A 20,549-nucleotide genomic window follows, 5' to 3' on the forward strand; every position below is an offset into this window, starting at 1 on the left:
GCTTACTTTGGATTTCCTTTGTACTTTTACTGGGAGATTTTCTGCCTTCACCCTTTTTTCATAGTGATGACCATGTTTCTGTGTGTAGCACATCCTTAAGTACATTTTGTAAGGCTGCTCGATTGCTGACATAGTGTCACACTCACCTCCTCTCCTCCAAAGAGACCAATGTCTGGGCACTGGCCCCAGTGGGTACAATATCATCCATGCTGCCACAAGAACCCCACAATGGATCCTTGCAGTCCTCAGTGTGAACACGACCCCACAGCAATGACCCTCACCAGGGAATTAGGGAGCCACAAATGTGAAGAGCCACCCACAATGACTGACCTAAGACCCAGTCACACCTTGTACCCTCCCATGCAGCCACAGTGTTTCACAGTCTGAGCACACAAGGCTCCCACAGTCCTGAGCACCCTGCCACCTCGCAGTCCTCCCTCCAGACTGTCGCCTCCTCTTGGCTGGTTTCTGAGCATGTAGACGCACACTGGTGCAGCTGTTACTTAGGTCCAAAGTGGTGCATGTCCTCTCTCAGATTGTTACAGAACACCAGTGCTAGGTGCTAGGTGGTCGGGGACAAGGAAACACGCCCCCCCCTTTTTTTCCTCTAGGTTGGCAGGTACACTGCCCCCACAGGGCTCCAAGCTGGACTCCCACGAGGCAGTTCCTGCAGCTTTATCACCAGTGGCTTGGGCTGCTGCAGTCTGGTGTCATCTCACCCTCCAAAGCTGGTGCTGAGGCTCTCTCGGCTGTTGGGGTTCTGAGTTGTATGCGTCCACACCCTCCACGTAGATCCACGGTGTCCCTCTATTTTGTGTGGAGTTTCCTCTGCATTTTTCTCCCTAACTCTTCCTTGAATTTTCACTCTCCCCGCTTCTTTTTTTTAACTGATTTCCCCTAGACTAGGGTGGTAAGCTCCCTCTCTATTCCATCATCTTGGGTTCCTCATATATCTAATTGCCCTACAGTTAGTCCTCACAATTCCCTGTTAATGAAAGGTAAGGGTGAAAATAAAGCCTTACTTCTTTAGTCAACATTGGCTATTTCAAAATGGCAATGAAATCCTTATCAACTCATTCACTTGCCTAACTTCTCTTTATGTCCTAACTGAATTTCCAAATTACATGATGCCTCAATTTATAATCACAGCAAACATTTCCAAATTCAAATGGAACCTATATTATAGCAAGATGTTATCTTCTTTCTGATTTTTTCCAACAAATATTCTGATATATTCACCAGAATTCTTTGGAGAGTGAAGTTTGTTCCTCTTATAAAAACACTTAGCTATTTTTAATATAAAATGAAATTGCTAACGTGCACCCAAAAAGACTAGATAAGGCATAAAATACTTATTAGTCTCTTTAATTCTTAGTGTGCTTCAGTGGATAAGAAAAATAATTTAAACAGTCACAGATACAGATGCTTCAGTTTTAGAAATCCTCACTTCACATTTTAGAAAAATCTTTCAACTAGACCTCAGGTTTAGAGATACAACTACAATTTGGAGCCAATTTGGGATACATATTCCATTACCACCACCAGGATAAGTATTTTGTCTCTTTGCTCATTTTCATGTTCCTCTCTTTTCTCTAATTCCCGATATATTTAGGGTTAGTGGTGCTTTTTTGTACAATGACCTTTGCTAATCATCACAGAAGTATTATCTTTGTTAAGCTCTACTTTTAATTCTGTCTTAATTTATTATTAGGTTAGATCATGTATTTTTTTTTTAAACTAAGATGGTACAGGAGATACAATTTAATAATCAGGATTTTTCTGCAGAAATGTATGGAATTATATTATATAAATGTAGAATGAAAGAGATTAATATGATTCTATACAAGCAATCAAAATATATTCATATATGTCACAAGATCTCTCTCACTTTGAAAATCCACAAGGGCATAACTGATAAGTCAAAAAATAAATGCTTGGGTCTATCACTTCTCATTCATTCCAGAAATGGGCAAATTATAAAGGTCTCATTGTGTATGTATCTTAAGTAGTAAAAACCTCTAGTTTAATTTATATACGATTCATCTACAGAAAATATAATAAATAAGATTTAAATATGGTAAGTAAAATCTAATAAATCCATCTTACTTGTGTATGGCTATAGTTTAAACAGTACTTCAATGCTTATTATCTCACATTAGATTTGATATATAAAATAGAGTTCTAAGGTTAGCAGTTAAACTATACTAAAAATGAAAAGCAATGAAGATTCAGAGAATTTAATTCTATTGTTCAAATCATTCAGCTAGTCAACTTACAAAAGCAGAACTGATGTTTATTATTATTATTATTACTAAAAACTCAATATTATTTCCAGGATATCATATTAGTACCTAAAGCCAGGCCATAATGGTAATATGTAAAATTTAAATACCTAAAACCTAAAGAGTTTAATGATTGGGAAAGTCTGTAGAATAGTATTCTTGATCCATAAAGGCCTCTTACAGTTATTCTTACATGTAAATGTCAAATCAAATTTGAAATTACAAAAGACATATTAATAATAAAAAGAATGTGCAAAAATACACTTTTGAAATAAAAACCATAGGTCTCCAATAAACTCGTGTTAAAAATAAATAACATTTAAGGACTAAGGTATTTAAAATATGTCTAGATGGAATATTAGGTTCTCAAAGAGATAGGATAAGTGTTCACATCCAGTTCTTTTCTCCAAGAAAGTACAACAAAGTATATCATGCATTTATCTTCAGTTAACAAGTCATTAAATGACATATTCCAAAGGAAAAATGGAGTTTCAAGAACAGGCACTATTAATCTATGATAATGGATGCCTACATGGAGTTTGTTAGGAGATGGTAATAATTTGAAAAACGACAAAAGGTAGGCTTCTTGGATGTTAGAAATGTTTTGGGTAAACTTGGGCAAAAATTTGAAATCCTATACATGTAAAATTCCATCAAATTGTTCTTGAGAGTCATAGACTTTACTGTACATATGAAATGCTTTGATTTTTTAAAAGGGATATTATAATGACATATAACAGGGAAAGAAGAATATACTATAAATAGGAAGTTAGAAATGGTACAACAGAAAGAAGTACTATGCTCAGTAACAAAAAGATAAAAACTCCAGCTGAGAAACAGGCCTCTTCATCAGCTATATATAGATAGTACTCTCTGAAGACAATTGGAGAATATCTGAATTGATTTTATTCTGATAAGGTCAAAGAGTACATGAAAATCCTGTCTGAACAAATTTCATAGAACATTTTCTCTGTTGAAAAGCTAAAGAGGGGCCAGGCTGTGGCGTAGCAGGTAAAGTCACTACCTGCAGGGTTGGCATCCCATATGGGCACCGGTTCAAGAACCGGCTGCTCCACTTCCAATCCAGCTCTCTGCTATGGCCTGGGATAGCAGTGGAAGATAGCCCAAGTCCTTGGGCCCCTGCACCCATGTGGGAGACCCGGAAGAAGCTCCTGCCGTTGCAGCCAGTAGAGAGTGAACCATCAGATGGAGGACCTCTCTCTCTCTCTCTCTCTCTCTCTCTCTCTGCCTCTCCTTCACTCTCTGTGTAACTCTTTCAAATAAAAAAATAAATCTTTAAAAAAAGAAAAAAAAAAAACAAGAAAAGCTAAATAAAAATCAGTCAACTGGAAAATATTCTGAAGATAATTACCCCACTAATTTTAAATAACTGATATATTAATATATAAACATAGGCAATTTAATGGAAATATAGATTTTAATTACTAAATTTAAGAGCAGCAAATATTGGCTATAATAATACTAAAAACCAAACAGTAAATCATTAAATAAGTTATATGTAATTTCTATTCCCCAATTTATTCACTGTGTTTTTCACAGGAGTAATTTTTCAATCTTTAGTTTTCCCAGTAAATATAATTGAATTTATGACAACTCTCTCAATACACTAAATGTGTTATTCCTTAAATTACTCCAACACCATCTCAAAATTGCTGTGGCAGTTTGTAAAATCAGATGCAGGAAGGTGTAAAACACAGGTTCTGCCAGCTGCCACAGATTCCGAAAGCCCCAGAGCAGGGCGAGTTTGTGGAAAATGAGTGCCTACCTGCCTGGCTGTTTGGAAGCAGGTGCTCAGGAACATGAACTTCAACTATGTGAATTCTCAGAAACAAACAGAAACTGACTCTGGGGTGAGTGGTGCTAGAAGAGTCACTTTTGCCAAGTGAAGCTCCTTGGCTTCAGTATCTCCACAATGAGGCTCCAGTGTTTGGAATGCAGCAGACATGCATATCGGTAGTCAAGAGCATTAAAAACAACAAGTGCAGTGTAACATGTTGATTTACAACTAATTATTTATTTACAGCTCATTATTTAATGTATTAGAGATAACCAAACAAAAGTCCAAGGGCCCGGCTTTGTTTAACCCCTAAAATAAAATATGGTAGAACTTGCCATTTTCATTCATTTACTCTTTGACAATGCAACCTTTTTATTTTCAGTTACACTCTGGACAGTCCTCAATTTCACATTAGATAAACGCTACTTTTAAACAATCTTGAGGACCTTATCTTGGCCTACGACAACCATGCATGCAGCCATGCAAACATGCGTTCATGCAACATAGCAGCACACAACACAGTGCAAAAATGGCAAAGAAAACCAAGTGATGGCCATGCTAGTATTTTTTCAAGAGTCTCCTTACCAAATAGTGAAATCCTATGCCTGACAAGAACTCCAAGTTTGCAGAATAGGCTGAAGACAAAAGAAAAACAAAAGAGAAAAAGGGAAGGGGGAGGGGAAGGTAGAAAAGACAGGGGAAATTAAAAAAAAATTAAAAAGAAGAAAAAAACAGCTGATATATGAGCCGGAAAAAAGCAACATGATGTCACGCAGAAAGAATCAATTTTCTGAGCAGAATGTGGAGTAAAGGTATTAAAGAAAGAGTCTTTGAGTGCATATCTTTAACAAACATGGTTAAAAAAGCACATATTATAAGAAATAAAAAAAACTGAAAGCAAAGCTAATTAATACAAAAGCGTCTATATGAACCCCATAAAGCTATAACTACCAAAAACCATAAGGGATAATTTTAATTTTGTCCACCTAAATGTACCACTGAAATTCTAGATTTTCTTTTAATTATGGAATTTTTAAAAGAGCAGATGCATGGTGCTTTGGGCATAAAATATTTTTTAAGTTTTGTATGTTTTATTTGAAACTTCCTCCTCTCAACCTTGATCACACCAACATCTAGTGAATTCAAACACAGTGAACTAGATACAGTATTTGAACTGATAATCACTCAGAGAAAAACATTACAGATATGAATGCTTAAAAGGTTCTTAATGCTGATGAATGAGTTGAACCTGTTTCTCAGTTCTCCTAGAACACACTCCTATGTGTTTATACCCCACATGCCAATTAGTCATGGGAGATTCCAAATACCGTTTGCCTCCATTCAGTATTCAGTGTGACAGCCCTGGGATCCAATAACTCTCGGATCCAACCCAGAAACTCTGCCTTGGCCCTGTGTTTTCACCGAGCCTCAGTCTCCCGGGGCCCCTGCAGGTGCTGCTTTATTGAGAAAATCCTTCCCTCACTCTCATGTTACTCTACCTTATACCTGTCCTTCGGGACTCACACCCAGATGTGTTTATTCCAAGAAGTATTTTCTGCTTCTTTACTACTCCCAGTCAAGGCTGAAAGGGGTCTTCTCCTGGATACCTTGGGGGCCATTGCAAGTCTCTCCAGCATCATATCATGTAGCCTTCCAGATAAAACTGACATAATTTTCAAATGCACCCACACTCTTCTGAACTCTCAGTGAGCATCAGTCAGCTCTGCATAGCCAGCACATACTCCAACTCCAAGCTTGGAGATCCATTTGTAAAATTCTACACATGTTCAGCTTCATTCTCTTAATAATGAAAACAGCTATATCCTCACTGCCCATGCTCTCTTGCAAAGCTCTGCCATCCCCAGAAGTGCTCAGATGGGCAACACAAGCCAGGATTGGGGATATGGACCAGCCATGGAAGGTGGCTGATCTGTGGCAGGATGCGAAGAAAGGGGACAGAGAGAGCCTCTTTTGTGAGGGTTAACTCTCTTACAGTAAGTTTTGGCCAGCACATTTCAACTCAGGAACCATGCAGATAAACTTATTGATAAAAAATAATTAAACAGGGCATTTTGTAGCCACAAATGTCTGAATGAATTTAGTGTTTTGGGAAATCACTTATCAGACAGGAAATGTTTAAAACAATATTCAGACCACCCGTAGGTATAGGATTACATATTAAACCCTGATCTATGTGATTATTTTTGTCCTGTAATTTAAAAACCAGAGCAATAAAATGAGCACTACTTTCTCCAGGTGCTCTCATCTGCTGAGCTTTATGGACGACAGCCTTGCATGCTAACCCAACAGGTGCCCGTCTCTTTCCAGAGTTACTACATTGAGAATTGTATACACTCTGGATATGCGTATTCCAATCTATTTTGAACTATATTTTCACTTATCATTCTTGATCATTCAGGGTGAAACATTCTGAGATATTCTTGATGAGGCTAAATTTATACTGCTAGCATTATATTTTAATTCCATTAATCCAGACCTAGCATTTTTTTGCTCTAATGATAAATAGAACATATCTGAATCTCATTTCATCCAATTATATTTCTGTCAGAGAAAAATGTTTTATTTACAATCTATTCTCCTTCCTAATCCTATATGCCACCTAATGGAAATATAGGCATTGAAGGTTGAAGTTCTCAAAAAAAGAAAATTATATATCTTTTCTCTACTGTGCCATTCCTTTTTGGATCACAGTTTATAAACAGAGTATAAGTGTGATTGTTGTAAGCTTCAGCCCATATTTTCTCCAAAAATACTTTCTGTAATATTATTATCCCCTTTCTCTGCTTCCCATCATTATCAATATTCTGTTAGCCATAACATATTCCACACTTCTTCAGCCATCACTCATTGTTTTGGACTGAAACAGTCCCTTGAAGTTTGCCCAATGCCGCTATTCAGCAAATCTAAGGTCCTTTTTTTCCCATCTGTTTCTTAGACTGCTCACCTGGCATGTTTGACTACTTAAATATTTGAAACTCTTACCCCTTTAATTTTGTTTTACGTTAATATTTTTTATCATACTATCATCATCTCTCATTCTCCACGTTCTTCAGAGACACACTTCTGAAAACCCTCCAAGCAGAATAACTCTCCAAGTGTTTGTCTCCAGTCTTTTTTCCTCTCTCCACTCCTTCAATTTCACCTACTTTCACAAGCCTGAGCATGACATGTGTACAGACACATGTGTACATGTGTCATTTCTTTCACTAATCTCTCCACTGGCACCAAATGTGCATTTCCAACTATCCTGCTGGCTATCTCCAGCTGAAAGAACAGCAAATGCTTATACTTCAATAAAGACCTGACCAAATACAAGCTCTTCTGAAAACTAGTTCTTTTTCTGAAATCTGCTGTCTTTGTTAGTGACACTAACCATGTTCTGTCAACCCACAGTTTGAACTTCTATGGGATTTCTTCTTTCTACCTGCCGTGTTACTCACTGCCGAATCATGTTGACTCTCTGTTCCGTGTTTCTCATATCCAGTGCCTCCCCATGTTCCCAGGACTGTGTCATGTCTCCATGTCACTCCTCATGACTTTTTGTATATAGTTAGCTCTGTGTGTGTGTGTCCATGCAGCTGCATTGCTAAGCTTATTAAAGTTAGGAAGTGTGATTGCTCTATGTGTCTGTGTATACTCAAACTTCAGAAAGCATGATGCATGAGGCAGGAATTCAGAAAATTTCCGAAGAAGCCACCAGGGGGCAGCACAACCTCAAGGAGGCAGCACTTCCCTTGCCACATCTTGGGTGGCTCGCTTTAGCCCCTGCTCTTTTACTCTTAACAACCCTATTAGCATTGCTGCCACACTGTCCTTCCTAAGGGTACTTCCGATCTTTTCTTTCATAAAATGCTTCAATAGTTTCTTAGTGATAATGAATGAAGTACAAACTGATATAAAAATACATTTCAGAAATTTTTTAAAGAAAGAAGACATCTTATTCTGAAAGTTAACAACTGTTATAATCTATATAACCTATACTTCTTCCAAATTATCAGCTTCTAGGCTTTATTTTTGTGGTTATCTACATACAGAGAATATCCTTCTGCCTCAATTTCTGACCTACAAATTCTGAAAGATCAGCTGTGAATGACATCACTTCCATAAATCCCTAGATCCTCCACACTCACCTAATGTCGCCTTGCTTTACATTGAATCCCCAAGCACTGCTTGGTGTTCTGCTATTAGAGATAAAGTCATATTCGCATACTTAGTTACTGCAACATATCTGCCTGGAATGCTGAAGCCAAATCTTATTATTCTTTGTAGACAAGGACATAAATGATTTTACACATGGTGGATGTCATTTAAACATCTCATGAAAATATGAGTTTTTAACTGCAGAGAAAATAATTTAGATCCACTTGACTACTGCTACTTAAAATTGTTACATACATACAAATTAAAACCATCATTGTCCTGTTTATCATGTATGTAAAAGTATACTTGCTTATTCATAGCAACAGGGCCAAGTTATTACTCATTTTATCAGATTTCATCTATTTGATCTTATTATCTATTTTATTCACTGAAGTTCATTTAACTGAAGAGGTGAGAAATCACACATTTATACATTTTCAGTGGTTCAATAATTTCAAACAAAATAGTTGGCTTTTTACTGTAATGGTGCTACTGGTCTCTTCAAACAAATTTGTATAATCTTGGATGTATTTCATTTTAAAAATTATAAAAATACAAAACAGTAAGAAAAATATATACAATATACTTGCTGAAGTAAACAACTGTTAAAAATTAAGTTTATTCTCTAACAGTGATAAATTCTCTCTACTAGCAAACTTAGGTATTTTTAGAAATTGGGTTACTAACATTTAAATATATACTTTATTTTAGAATGATGACTGTTAAGTGATGAGAAATTCATATCATAATTGCAATAACTGTGCATTTTATATACATATGTTCCATGATTTACTTATCATTACATTATTCCTTATCTAACCTACTAATGTTTATCTTTGAGGTTAAAGTCCTGTATTTGGCACTGATGTGTAGAAATGGAAGTGGCTTCTATTTTGTCCCTCAGTTCTATGTGTTGTGCTTGGAAATGCTAATGTTAGTGATCACAACACATGACTAGATACTGACCAGGTGGTACCAACCCTCTTTCCTTTAGGTGATGCAAAAACAAAACGTCCTGTGCCGCTGGAGGGAGGAGGATGTGGGGTTCAGGTAAGGCCCTCAAGCAACATCGACTGAGGCTGGCACTGGCTCAGCATGCTCTGGTTTATCCCATAAGGAATACGGTGTTGGTAAAGGGAAAGAAGCTCACTGTTCTTCTGGTGTTTATTTCTCTGAATTTATCCAGCTTTATTGAGATATAATTAATAAGTTAAAACTGCATACTTTCTGATGTTATGATCTATGTGTAGTTTGTGGTCAGTGAATACTTCTGGGCATCAGGATGAAACTGAGTAGGGATGATAAAACATAAGAGAGAAGAGGGAGAGAAAAGTAGAATTTGCATTGATTTATTTGTCTTTTCCCTCTATTTCCTTTGAGTGTATTTTTCTTGATTTGTGTAACTGAGTGGTATTTGAATTTACAATAACCTCTGGAAACACAGCTTCTGTACAAGAAGCTAACTGGATGTGATGACGAGAAGGAGATCTGACAACATCCTCAGCTTCACGATGCTCAGAGGTAATTTGGTACCTGGGGTTTTCTAGCTACTTAGGTGCCTGTCGACAGGACACTGGCCCGAGGAAGTAGATGAGTGTTCTTACGAGATGAAGAAGAACTTGTGACCTTCCTCTGAGGGAAGATGGGAAGGGAATGTGAAGGGGGGACATTCACACCTTGGAAAGTTGCTAATCCATATGGTAATAATTGATGGAAATGAAGCGTGTCACTAGGATGGATTCCCTTCGCTGTTTTAACTATAATCAGTTTTAACAACCTAATAGAGGCCGGCACTGCGGCTCAATAGGCTAATCCTTCACCTGCGGTGCCAGCACACCGGGTTCTAGTCCCAGTCGCCCCTCTTCCAGGCCAGCTCTCTGCTATGGCCCGGGAGGGCAGTAGAGGATGGCCCAAGTGCTTGGGCCCTGCACCCGCATTGGAGACCAGGAGAAGCACCTGGCTCCTGGTTTCCGATCAGTGCGATGCGCTGGCCACAGCACGCTGGCCACGGCAGCCATTGGAAGCTGAACCAATGGCAAAAGGAAGACCTTTCTCTCTGTCTCTCTCTCTCTCACTGTCCACTCTGCCTATCAAAAAAAAAAAAAAAAAAAAAAAAAACCTAATATGAAGATTATGATGGAGGAGGTTTGAAGACATTTTTACTGTCATTGTGATAATATAGCAGTTGGTAAAATAGACAATAAAGAAATGACATAGAAAGTTCATTTTAGCTGTTTTCTCCAGTATATCATAATACAAGAATCTTATTTCTCATCCATCCTCTGATGATAGTCTGTACTCAGACTCAACTCACTCTGCCTTATTGGTTAATACCAAGCTGCTACTCAATATAGCATGAAAGCCAAGTCCAAAGAAAGCCTGTATTTCCTCCAGTGTTCTGCGTTACTCACTTGCATAGAAATTTTGTGCAGATACAACCTAAAAGCTTCACTTGGACTTTTGAGCAATGTAATTGCACAAAACTAGACTTTTTTGGTAACATATTCTCATTTGCACTAAATTCTAACAAAATTTTAATTCAACACACTTGAAATCCCCAGCACAATTACAAATAAATCTATCACGAATACTTGACTATAAACAAAAATGAGGGGGCATTTCTAAAATGCTGGTTTGATAGACATGAAGAGCATTTTTCAGAGAGTATATATTTTACTTCATTGTCTTTTTAAGATTGGCCCTGCTTTTTGAATCAAATTTGAATAAATGAAATTTTTTTCTTTCATGACAAAAGCTAGCAAAAATAGTAGGTCTGCAGAAATATTCATGAAACTAATGTTTAAAAAAGCATATTTATCAGAAATACTGATACAGCACTCTGTCTCTAGATTCTACCTGGAAATTCTGTACCGGACATCATTGTATTCCCTCTGTTTAGCATTACATTTAGCAGCAAAATAGGAAGAAGTCCAACACCTGTGTCAAATATCTTAACATGTAAAAATCATATTCTAGAGTTTGGTTCCAATTGGACCAGGACTAGGGAAGATGGGAGACAGTCTCAGAATGTTCCCACCTCAAGGTTTCTCATGTTGCCATTCCCAAATTCAGAGTCACCTAACTCAAACAACAATCTGTATGCTTATAGCTGTTTACCTAGTCACCATTTCCTTCTCTTTGTTTGATGCATGCCCTCCAGAGCAGAGAGGTCTGCTTGCTGCAGATAAGAAGTATAAACGATGGTTTTTGAAATACTGATCAATTAAAGGTAGAACGACCTGAAAGAAAGGAAAAGAAAACAGATCTACACAGTGGAACTTTTGGGGAGATGAAACGAGAACTGAGATTTGTTCACATGCAAGGGATGTCCCCATACCCAAGCCAGTTAGCACCATTTGAGATTATATGGCCTTCAATTTCATTCTACTTCCTCCAGTATGTGGCAACAGGAGGGGCAGGGCTTGGTGAGATGCAGTTATGAAGAACAGAGCAAATTTTCAACTGTTTTCCATTATTCTAAAAATTTTCAATATTTTTCTAAAGGGAATATTCTCAAGCTTTTATATAATATAGTTCTCAATGCCCAACAGGATCAAAAATCATCCATGACTACCCTAGATTGAGTCTGCACTATCTATGAGGATTGAGGAAAATGTAGTGTCACTTCATTTATTTTTCTAACTCTCAGTATGGTAGGGTGTCACAATCCTTGTTTCCTGGGTATCAAAAAGAGACAGAAACAGTGAGTGACTTACTCAAAAGTCACACTGTCTTCCTTGTCTAAACAACATTCTTTTCACCCAGCCTTTCTCAAAGTTCATTTCTCATTCCATGTGCATTTAATCCTGCTGGCCTGGGGCATTTTTCCTCCTCCTCACTGTGTCCTCTCTTGCCACATGGCTTTTCATATGCACTTTCTCTAATGCTATTCCATACTCTATAACCTAACACTCCACTTGTGCACACCTCAGCACTTCATCAAATAGACCATTAGATAAAATCCAGATCCCCTCTCTCATAACGTCATTGGAACTTTTGCATTTTATATGTGTGATTTGTTATTAAAACCTCTGTCCCTAAGAGCCTGCAAGAGAAAAGAGAAAAGAAATATTTCTAGGTTTATTTTCCACTGAATGCCCAGTATGTAGGAATGTGTTGGACAAGAACTAGACATATTTATTGATTTAATGAAAAATATGAATAATAGGAAATACCAGTATCGAAATTCACATCTAAATATAACTTTCTCCTTATTATGTGATATTACAGTTATATATAATGAGGAATATACAGGTTTTTATATATATATGTATGTATATATATATATATATTCCTTGAAAGTTGTGCCATTGTCTAAATGTAGTGATTCACATATAATTGGTACCCAGTAAATATGGTGAATGAATGAATTACAGGCTTAGCAGAAATTAAGCATCATTAAGTACCTATGAACAAAGTCAGTAGAGGTGCTGTGTAAATGGGCAGCCTAGGAATATATTTTAAAAGTATAATTAGAGGTCACAAATAAAGCATTCTGATAACTAGCTATTGGGGGGATGACAGTCTAGTAGAGAGTGGGGATCTATTAATCCATCTCTCTATCAATCAACTGAATGATTAAACAATATCTAACAATGTGCACCCCATGACAAACTTCTTTGGATGGCTGGAACAGAATCTGAGGGCAACAGTGGTTGGAAAGAAAAGAGAAATCTCCTTTACAATAAATGGAACAATTCTGAAAACATATTAGAAGCAAAATATTAATTTCAAAAAGCAGGCCATTGTAGAGAAAACATGAGGCTGTATTAAGAGCAAATATCTGTAATGATCAACAAATGCAAGTACTTCAAAATGAATATGAGAGCAATAATAAGGTTTTCAGATTAATAGGAAAACTGATCCAAGGGTGTTTTGTCTTCATGACAAACCACAGGCCACAGCCTGATGCCTGGCACAGACTAGGCACACAGCAAATATCCAGTAAGAAATGAATCCAGTATAGACTTTGCAACTCTTCATCTCCTTCCTTTTTTGACTGAAAGGAAGTGACAAATATTCCATAAATGTGCCAGTAATGCAGAAAATTCCTGAAAATTAGGGACCAGAATTGTGGCATAGTGGGTTAAGCCACTGCCTGCAGCACCAGCATCCCATATGGGAGCCAGTCTGAGTTCTGGCTGTTCCACTTCCTATCCAGCTTCCTGCTTATGTACCTGAGAAAGCAGCAGAGGATGGCCCAAGTCCTTGGGCCCCTGCACCCATATGGGAGACCCAGAAGAAGTTCCTTGCTCCTGGCTCCTGGCTTCAGCCTGGCCCAGCCCCAATTACTGTGGCCAGTTAGGGAGTGAACCTGCAGATGGAAGACCTTTGTCTGTGTCTCTCCCTCTCTCTCTCTATAACTCTGCCTTTCAAAATAAATAAAATAAGTCATAAAAAAAGTAAAATCCCTTAAAATTCTCAGTAAGTGAAATGAATAACAATGGGTTATATTTTATATATGGACAATTTATTCTCTCTGAACTTCAGCTTTCTGATTTGTAAAATGAGTAGGGTCCTATAATGAAGATTCTACTCTGCAAGTTCTTATAATGTATGCATTTATAAATTAACTCATACATTTTCCTCCTTAAAAAATAAATGCTTAACTAAAAATGCTAAATCACAACAATAGTCAAATGCTAAGGTAGATATTTTTCTTCTATGTCATATGAAAAAGACAAACATGGAGCTTTAAATGAAAACTGAGTCCTTTGAGAAATACAGTAGCAAGTAAAAATGTGACCAAGTGTTCTGGTAGAAAATTCATCCCACATGATTCATGCAATTATTTTTATGCCACAGAATATTCCCTTGCTATAAAATTTGTAGACCAGAAAAGAGGCAACCATTTAATTAAGTGATCTTATAAACAAACATATTGAAGCCAAAACAAGACGGATTGTATACTGTACTTTTGCAAAGAACTTGATTTCTTGTTCATAAGGGAAATGTTCTCCTTTGCTTCTGCTGCCACCATCTGTAGATACGAAGAGTTTTTAGGCATATGTTGCACTGCAAACATTATAAGATATTCATCCAAAATGCAAAGTTAGAACTACTGCCAAATGTATTATCCCATTAACCTGAACATAAAATGCCAACCATAAATAGGAAGGCTAAATTCACCTAAATTTTTAGAGTTTAAAAAAATACTCAAACCCAAATTAAAAAGCTATATAGGCCTTGCTTGCAGTTATGAGCACAAATCCTGAGAGCTCTACGTTCTTACTGAAATGTCTGAGAAATGAAAAGAAAGTAAAATCCTACTCTTCCACAGCCTTTCAGAAAGGAAGTTCACAAGGGTGAAAAATAAGTGTAAATTGAATGATTATTATTGTCTATATTTTTAACTGGACTCTAATAAAGACAGTTACTTCCTGGTGTGACTACAAAGGAAAGCATCTCACTTTAATTCACCACTTGAAAAACTAAGGACCTGTGATGAGAGCGAGGATAAAAATTTTAATATTAGGTTGGAAGATCAGCATCACATTAAAAAATAAAGAAGTTTTAACCTAAGTCAAAGACAATTTCCATAAGCAATGAAAAAACACTCACATTTTCTCCATAGTTTAGAAAATGATTCAAGGTTAAGATCTGATTGACCTAATGCGTTTAGCACAGAGGACAGCCTTTCATGCATACACAAGATAGTCCACGCATATAGGGTAGGTTACAATGAACGATAATAACCATAATGATATGCAGAACACTCTGAAGAGCTAAAACATTCAGAACTGATAAAAATGGCAGTAAAAATTATAATAAGCAGAGCTTCCAGACTTTATACAAATCAAATTGATTTTTTCTTTGGGAATGTTTTTTGGAAATAGAAATAAAAGTAAATGGAAATATATGTTATCAAATTTTAGACATAAATTCAGGTAAAATTTTAGAGAATTCAAGTAATCTTTTATAATATCAGAACAGCACTGTCTGTATGAGCAATTAAAGGAAAATGATGGCTTTTTAACACTTCAAAATTTCACTTTATATTGCTCTGAAATTAAATTTCTCTCAAGCACATTATGTAAAATGGCTAGATCCACTGAAGAGATTTTCTCATATAAAGTATATAAAGATAAAATTTGTAAAGAGCCAAATCTGCTAGTGCATCAAGGAACTAGGAAATATCTTTTGTTTTTTATGCATTTTAACAGAAATGCTCATGTGCAAAATGGGAAAAGAGGTGGAGAAAATATGATCTATGGTACAACAAAAAATATGAAAAAGGCACACACATATTCTTACATGGAAATTACCATGGATGAAAGGATGACTATTACAATATGCAATGCAAAGCCAATAAAGTGAAGGGCAAAATTTAAAACTGCTATATAGCCTTCACCTTTTACCCTTTACTTCATTAACTTTGCAGTACAAGGAACTGGAATAGAGGAGCTGGTAGGCTCCATACATAAAGAAAAGATAAAGGACAGGAAATGGCAATTGCCTGATTTAATCAGTTTATGTTTTACACATGAGTTGAAATACTGCACTGTACTACATGTAAAAAGTACGAGTACTACATTTAATCAAAAGTTTAAGAAAATAATGAAATTAACATAACAATGGCATTGCCAATCTGAGCTTTACCTATTCCTCCAAAAGAATTCTTAGATATAATTTGCCCTCTAAAGCCATTTGACAAGGGGACATGAAACATCAGGAACTACATAAAATGTTATGTGGTTGGGTTCCTTCTTTGTACCCTACTTTCCAGTATTCTCTTTCTAAGACTCGCTGATCCAAGAAAAGAATAAAATGTAATTGGTTGAATTTTCCCTGGAGGAATGTACTCCCCAGTCCCTATTCAGAAACACTGTACTAGAAGTTTATCCAAAGTCTGAATGAAGTGTGAATAATACTTAAACACATTTCCTCTCTTCAAATTTGTATTTCTGCTCTCCTGTGAAGGTAAAATAAATATATTCTTACTCCTCTTTTGTCATTCCTCTTGCCTAACATAAGACTGGATATTGGAATTGCTACCCATATCATTTTCAATGAAGTGTGAATCAGAAATTTAAATGCTTAATTTTATGCATGAAAGCTTCACTAATTCACTACTGCCTCAGTTTTGTCCTTGGGTCAAATTTCATTACTTCTGCCTAATTTGGTTACTCATGAGGATGAACTGGAAATCCTATTTTTAAAGATTAGAGTTGTACAAGTTGCAGAGAGATCACAAGTAGTTTGGATAGTTGGACTTTAGGAAAAATATAAAAGAAAGAGTATAAAACATTATTTAAATTACAGGTCAAGAGCATGTTGAAAGTCATTTTATGAAAATGATCCTCAACTGGAGAATCGCATTTAGGACACAGAGGGCAGGAGGTCAGGGACAACAAATACCATGTTCAGAGAGTCTACAAACTTTAATCTTATGCTGTGCATAAGCCCTAGTTAAATCGTACCAAAACATAGCAGCTAAGAGATTTAGGATTATGGGTCAGATGCAAGGTATTGGAAGAAAAACAGAAGGAGCAAGCATTAAAAACAAAAACAAAAACAAAACCTTGAGAGTGAAAAAAATACACACCCGACAAGACACTGTTTTTAAAAGGGAACCATGTGTACTACAAATAACTTATTATCATCCAGTTGCTTTGCTGTGATATGCCATGAAGGAGTAATCAAGGACTTGAATTTGAATTCAACAGCACTTAGCGAGGTCATAAAATAACAGAAGTGAAAGGCGGCTGCCTTAAAGATTTGTTCTGATTCTAAAATTTATAGAAATGTGTTCTTCTTGTTCTAAGTTAGCACTGGCCCGATGGGAAAGAGCTTCTTTCATGAAACTCCTGAAGCATAATCAAGTATGCCACAGTGCAGATACATCTGGGACCCTATCAAACTAATCTTAAGACTTTTACAGTGTTTAGAAATTTTGAGAATCCATACGGTTTTAGAGGTGATTTTTTTATGAGTACAGCAAGTCATTTTGTAGCAAAGACTGTTAACTCTATCTTAGGATTTTGATGTTCTTCCATTGTATCTTTTCAAAATGATAAAACAATGCCAAAGGACATTATAAAAAGAAAATAATTTTATTTGTTAGATTTTTTAAGATGTTCTCAAATACTACCCATTCACTAAGAACTTGTTTGTCTGCTGCACTCAGTATGCAGAGAAGAAACAGCCCTGGAGTCTGTGCTGTTCTATACCCTGAGGCAGAAACTGAGCTAGTGGTGTGAAATCATGGTACCCACCAAACTCCAGGATGTACTGATGAGCTTCATCCACATAGCGGATAAGTTGCTGGAGGAAACTATAGGCGAATCGCTTCTCAATGGAAGGTGTGTCCAGTTCCAGGTCCTTGAATCCTCTAGAACATCAAAAATTAAATGTGGAAATAAATTTATACAAAGTCTCTTATGAGGTAAAATTTTGTAAAAATTAATATATGTGGGTCTATATATTTTGAGGCTATCTAATGTTCTTGCACCTCAAGGCAAAAATGAAATTTAATATCTGTGTAATTCTTCATACCTGATAAAAATTATAGTGAATAACTTTTTAATTGTACCATAAAATGCTGCTTTTACAAAACAGATTGTGAGTTCAGTTTTTTCACCTAAGGATTTTCCATAGATGATGAATGGTAGCAAAAGGAATCCAGCTTTGCGGGACATAGCTACAGACATTAATATTTCCAACAGGTGTGTCTTTTGAACTTACTAAACAGCAGCTCTAAAGTGGAAACAGATCAGTGAACTCTTTTTCAAATTTCAATCTGCTGGGGATATTGAAAGAGTTACTCTTTTGAGAGGAATGTGTAACTGGAGGTGCACTATACCTGGATACAGCATATCCATTGATCTGCAAGAACTTGAGGATGTCCTGTGCCTTTTCCCTATCCTTGGCTTTCTCTTTGGCTGTCAGCGTATCATAGGGTACCAGCAGAGGATGGTTTCCACCTCCTAAGGGAATGTCAGAAGAAGAACATGGCATAATAACCATAATCTGAGATGAGACAGAGCATACTACCCAACCTCGATATTTTTAATAATACATAAAACATATAAGACTCATATAAGATTCTTCACTCTCTAGTATCTTAAAGGTTCCAACTAATTAAAGAAATCTGGTCAAAAAAGGACTGTGTAGAAACCCTCTAAGAGACAATTCAAACATGAAAATACAGGCATTTGTAATTTCTAGTAGCATTAACACCTGCAAAGATGAAGGAAGGACAGCAACTGAATTCTGAACTTGGAGATTGGTAACAGACGGTAAATATGCACAACTCAACCTAGTAAGCCTATTTATGGGATTATGTAGGCTTCATTTTTTGTACTATAGACATAAGAAAAAATGTCATTAATATGAAATTTTTATTACACCTCTCAAATCCCAGATTACATTCTTGTTACATTATCTGTGAACATAAAAAAGCCATCCAAAGACGTGCTAAGTTAAAAGTTGATCAATGTTTAGTATTCCAAACTTAGTTAACTGATTAAAACATGTTCTCAAGTGACTGCTAGCAAGATTACAAGTTCTAGCATACCTATGCAGGTGATAAATATAAGAGGGCTTCAATAAGTTTGTGGGAAAAACTGAAACGCACATATTTCATGAAGTTTTCACAGTCTGCTACTATCAAAAGTATTTTATTCTTTTGGATTTAAAAGTTGTAGAACTTTTTTTTTTTTTTTTTTTTTGACAGGCAGAGTAGACAGTGAGAGAGAGAGAGAAAGGTTTTCCTTTGTGTTGGTTCACCCTCCAATGGCTGCCGCGGCCAGCGCGTTGTGGCCGGCGCACCGTGCTGATCCAATGGCAGGAGCCAGGTACTTAGCCTGGTCTCTTTATTATTATTATTTATTTGACAGGTAGAGTTTATAGACAGTGAGAGGGTGAGACAGAGAGAAGAGTCTTCCTTCCGTTGGTTCACCCCCCAAATGGCCGCTACGGCCAGACCTACACCGATCTTAAGCCAGGAGCCAGGTACTTCCTCTTGGTCTCCAATGTGGGTGCAGGGCCCAAGCACTTGGGCCATCCTCCACTGCCTTCCTGGGCCACAGCAGAGAGCTGGACTGGAAGAGGAGCAACCGGACTAGAATCCAGCGCCCATATGGGATGCCAGAGCCACAGGCAGAGGATTAACCAAGTGAGCCACGGTGCCCGCCTCCATTGAAATTATTTAATTTAAAAGACAAATGAAGAGAAGGACATTTATAAAATTATAGATTTCATAAACATGTTTGTAACTATTTTGTTAAAGATAGAATATTTTAAAATACACTGTTACGTTTAGATGTAAAGAGGTGATACAATGAATGCTATTAACAGCAGCAAAGTGAACAGCCTGGTATGTCCCAGATTTAAGAATTAGAAAAGGAATCTTATAATGTATCAGTATGTTGCATGGATGCTGAATTGCCCTGAAACACAACTGCTAAAGGAGATTCAGAAGGAAAAAAAAAAATCAGAAGTAAACTATTTTGTTTGAATTTTGATGATAACATATTGCCTATTAAATCAGTTTCCAGTATAGTTTAGCCACAAGTTATTAAACACATCTCAAATGTTTAATTTTCCCTACACATTAATTAAGTCAGCAAACATACAAAAAGGAGAGAGTACCATTTGCTAGAGCTTGCTTGGCCTGAGAGTGCCATCTATAGAAACGCAGTCATCCACTAAACTTTGTGACCATTAGGTGACACTATACCACCACGAATGCAAGGGATAGGCAAGACCCACCAAGTTAACAAATAGTAAGCATAATAAGGAGACATCAGTTCTTTCACAGCATGGTACAAGAGCTTGTGGTGCTGTGGTAAGCATAACACAACTGATAGAATACTAACAAATATTTGTGAATAGGAAGAAGGATATAAAACATGTTACCAATAGTGCTGGGAATCAAATAGAATTCTGTCAAACACGTAATCTAACAAAACAATTTACAAGAAAAAATTCATTCAAGCGTATAACTGAATAACTAATAAAATCAATTACTACCTCTTTTGAACTCTATTATTTCATTTAATGCTGGAGAATGATATTCAATTGGAAATTTAATTTGTAAGTGATTTTAGAGTAAGATAGTAATGGTTACTCTGGAAACCAGAGTGGGGAAGAAAAAAAGCAAAGGTGAGAGCGAGGGAGATGAACAAGCAAGAGAGAGAGAGAGAGAGAGATCTGAGAACCCACAGCACCTTCTGATTCTCAAACTCTTTTCCCCTATTAGCTCTCCACTGAACTAAACACTGAGCGCTCCATTAGAACTCAGCCAGTGGACAAGAGCTTACGTCTTTGCTGTGCCACTTACTAGCAGGCCTAGTTGGGGGAGCTTC

At 36.7% G+C, this 20,549-nt stretch overlaps 1 protein-coding gene across 1 annotated transcript in view; it reads right to left on the minus strand.

Moving 5' to 3' along the window:
• Positions 1-20,549, minus strand: part of RYR2 (ryanodine receptor 2) — a gene marked incomplete at its 5' end in the record, with an annotated part of 557,937 nt that overhangs the window by 136,123 nt on the left and 401,265 nt on the right. The window contains 5 exon segments of the mRNA NM_001082757.1: positions 4,666-4,715; positions 11,359-11,480; positions 14,157-14,221; positions 17,457-17,572; positions 18,044-18,167. Of these exon segments, the coding sequence (NP_001076226.1) occupies positions 4,666-4,715; positions 11,359-11,480; positions 14,157-14,221; positions 17,457-17,572; positions 18,044-18,167 (477 nt within the window).

The sequence above is a fragment of the Oryctolagus cuniculus genome, chromosome 13 (genome assembly GCF_964237555.1).
Source record: "Oryctolagus cuniculus chromosome 13, mOryCun1.1, whole genome shotgun sequence".
Lineage (NCBI taxonomy): Eukaryota > Metazoa > Chordata > Mammalia > Lagomorpha > Leporidae > Oryctolagus > Oryctolagus cuniculus.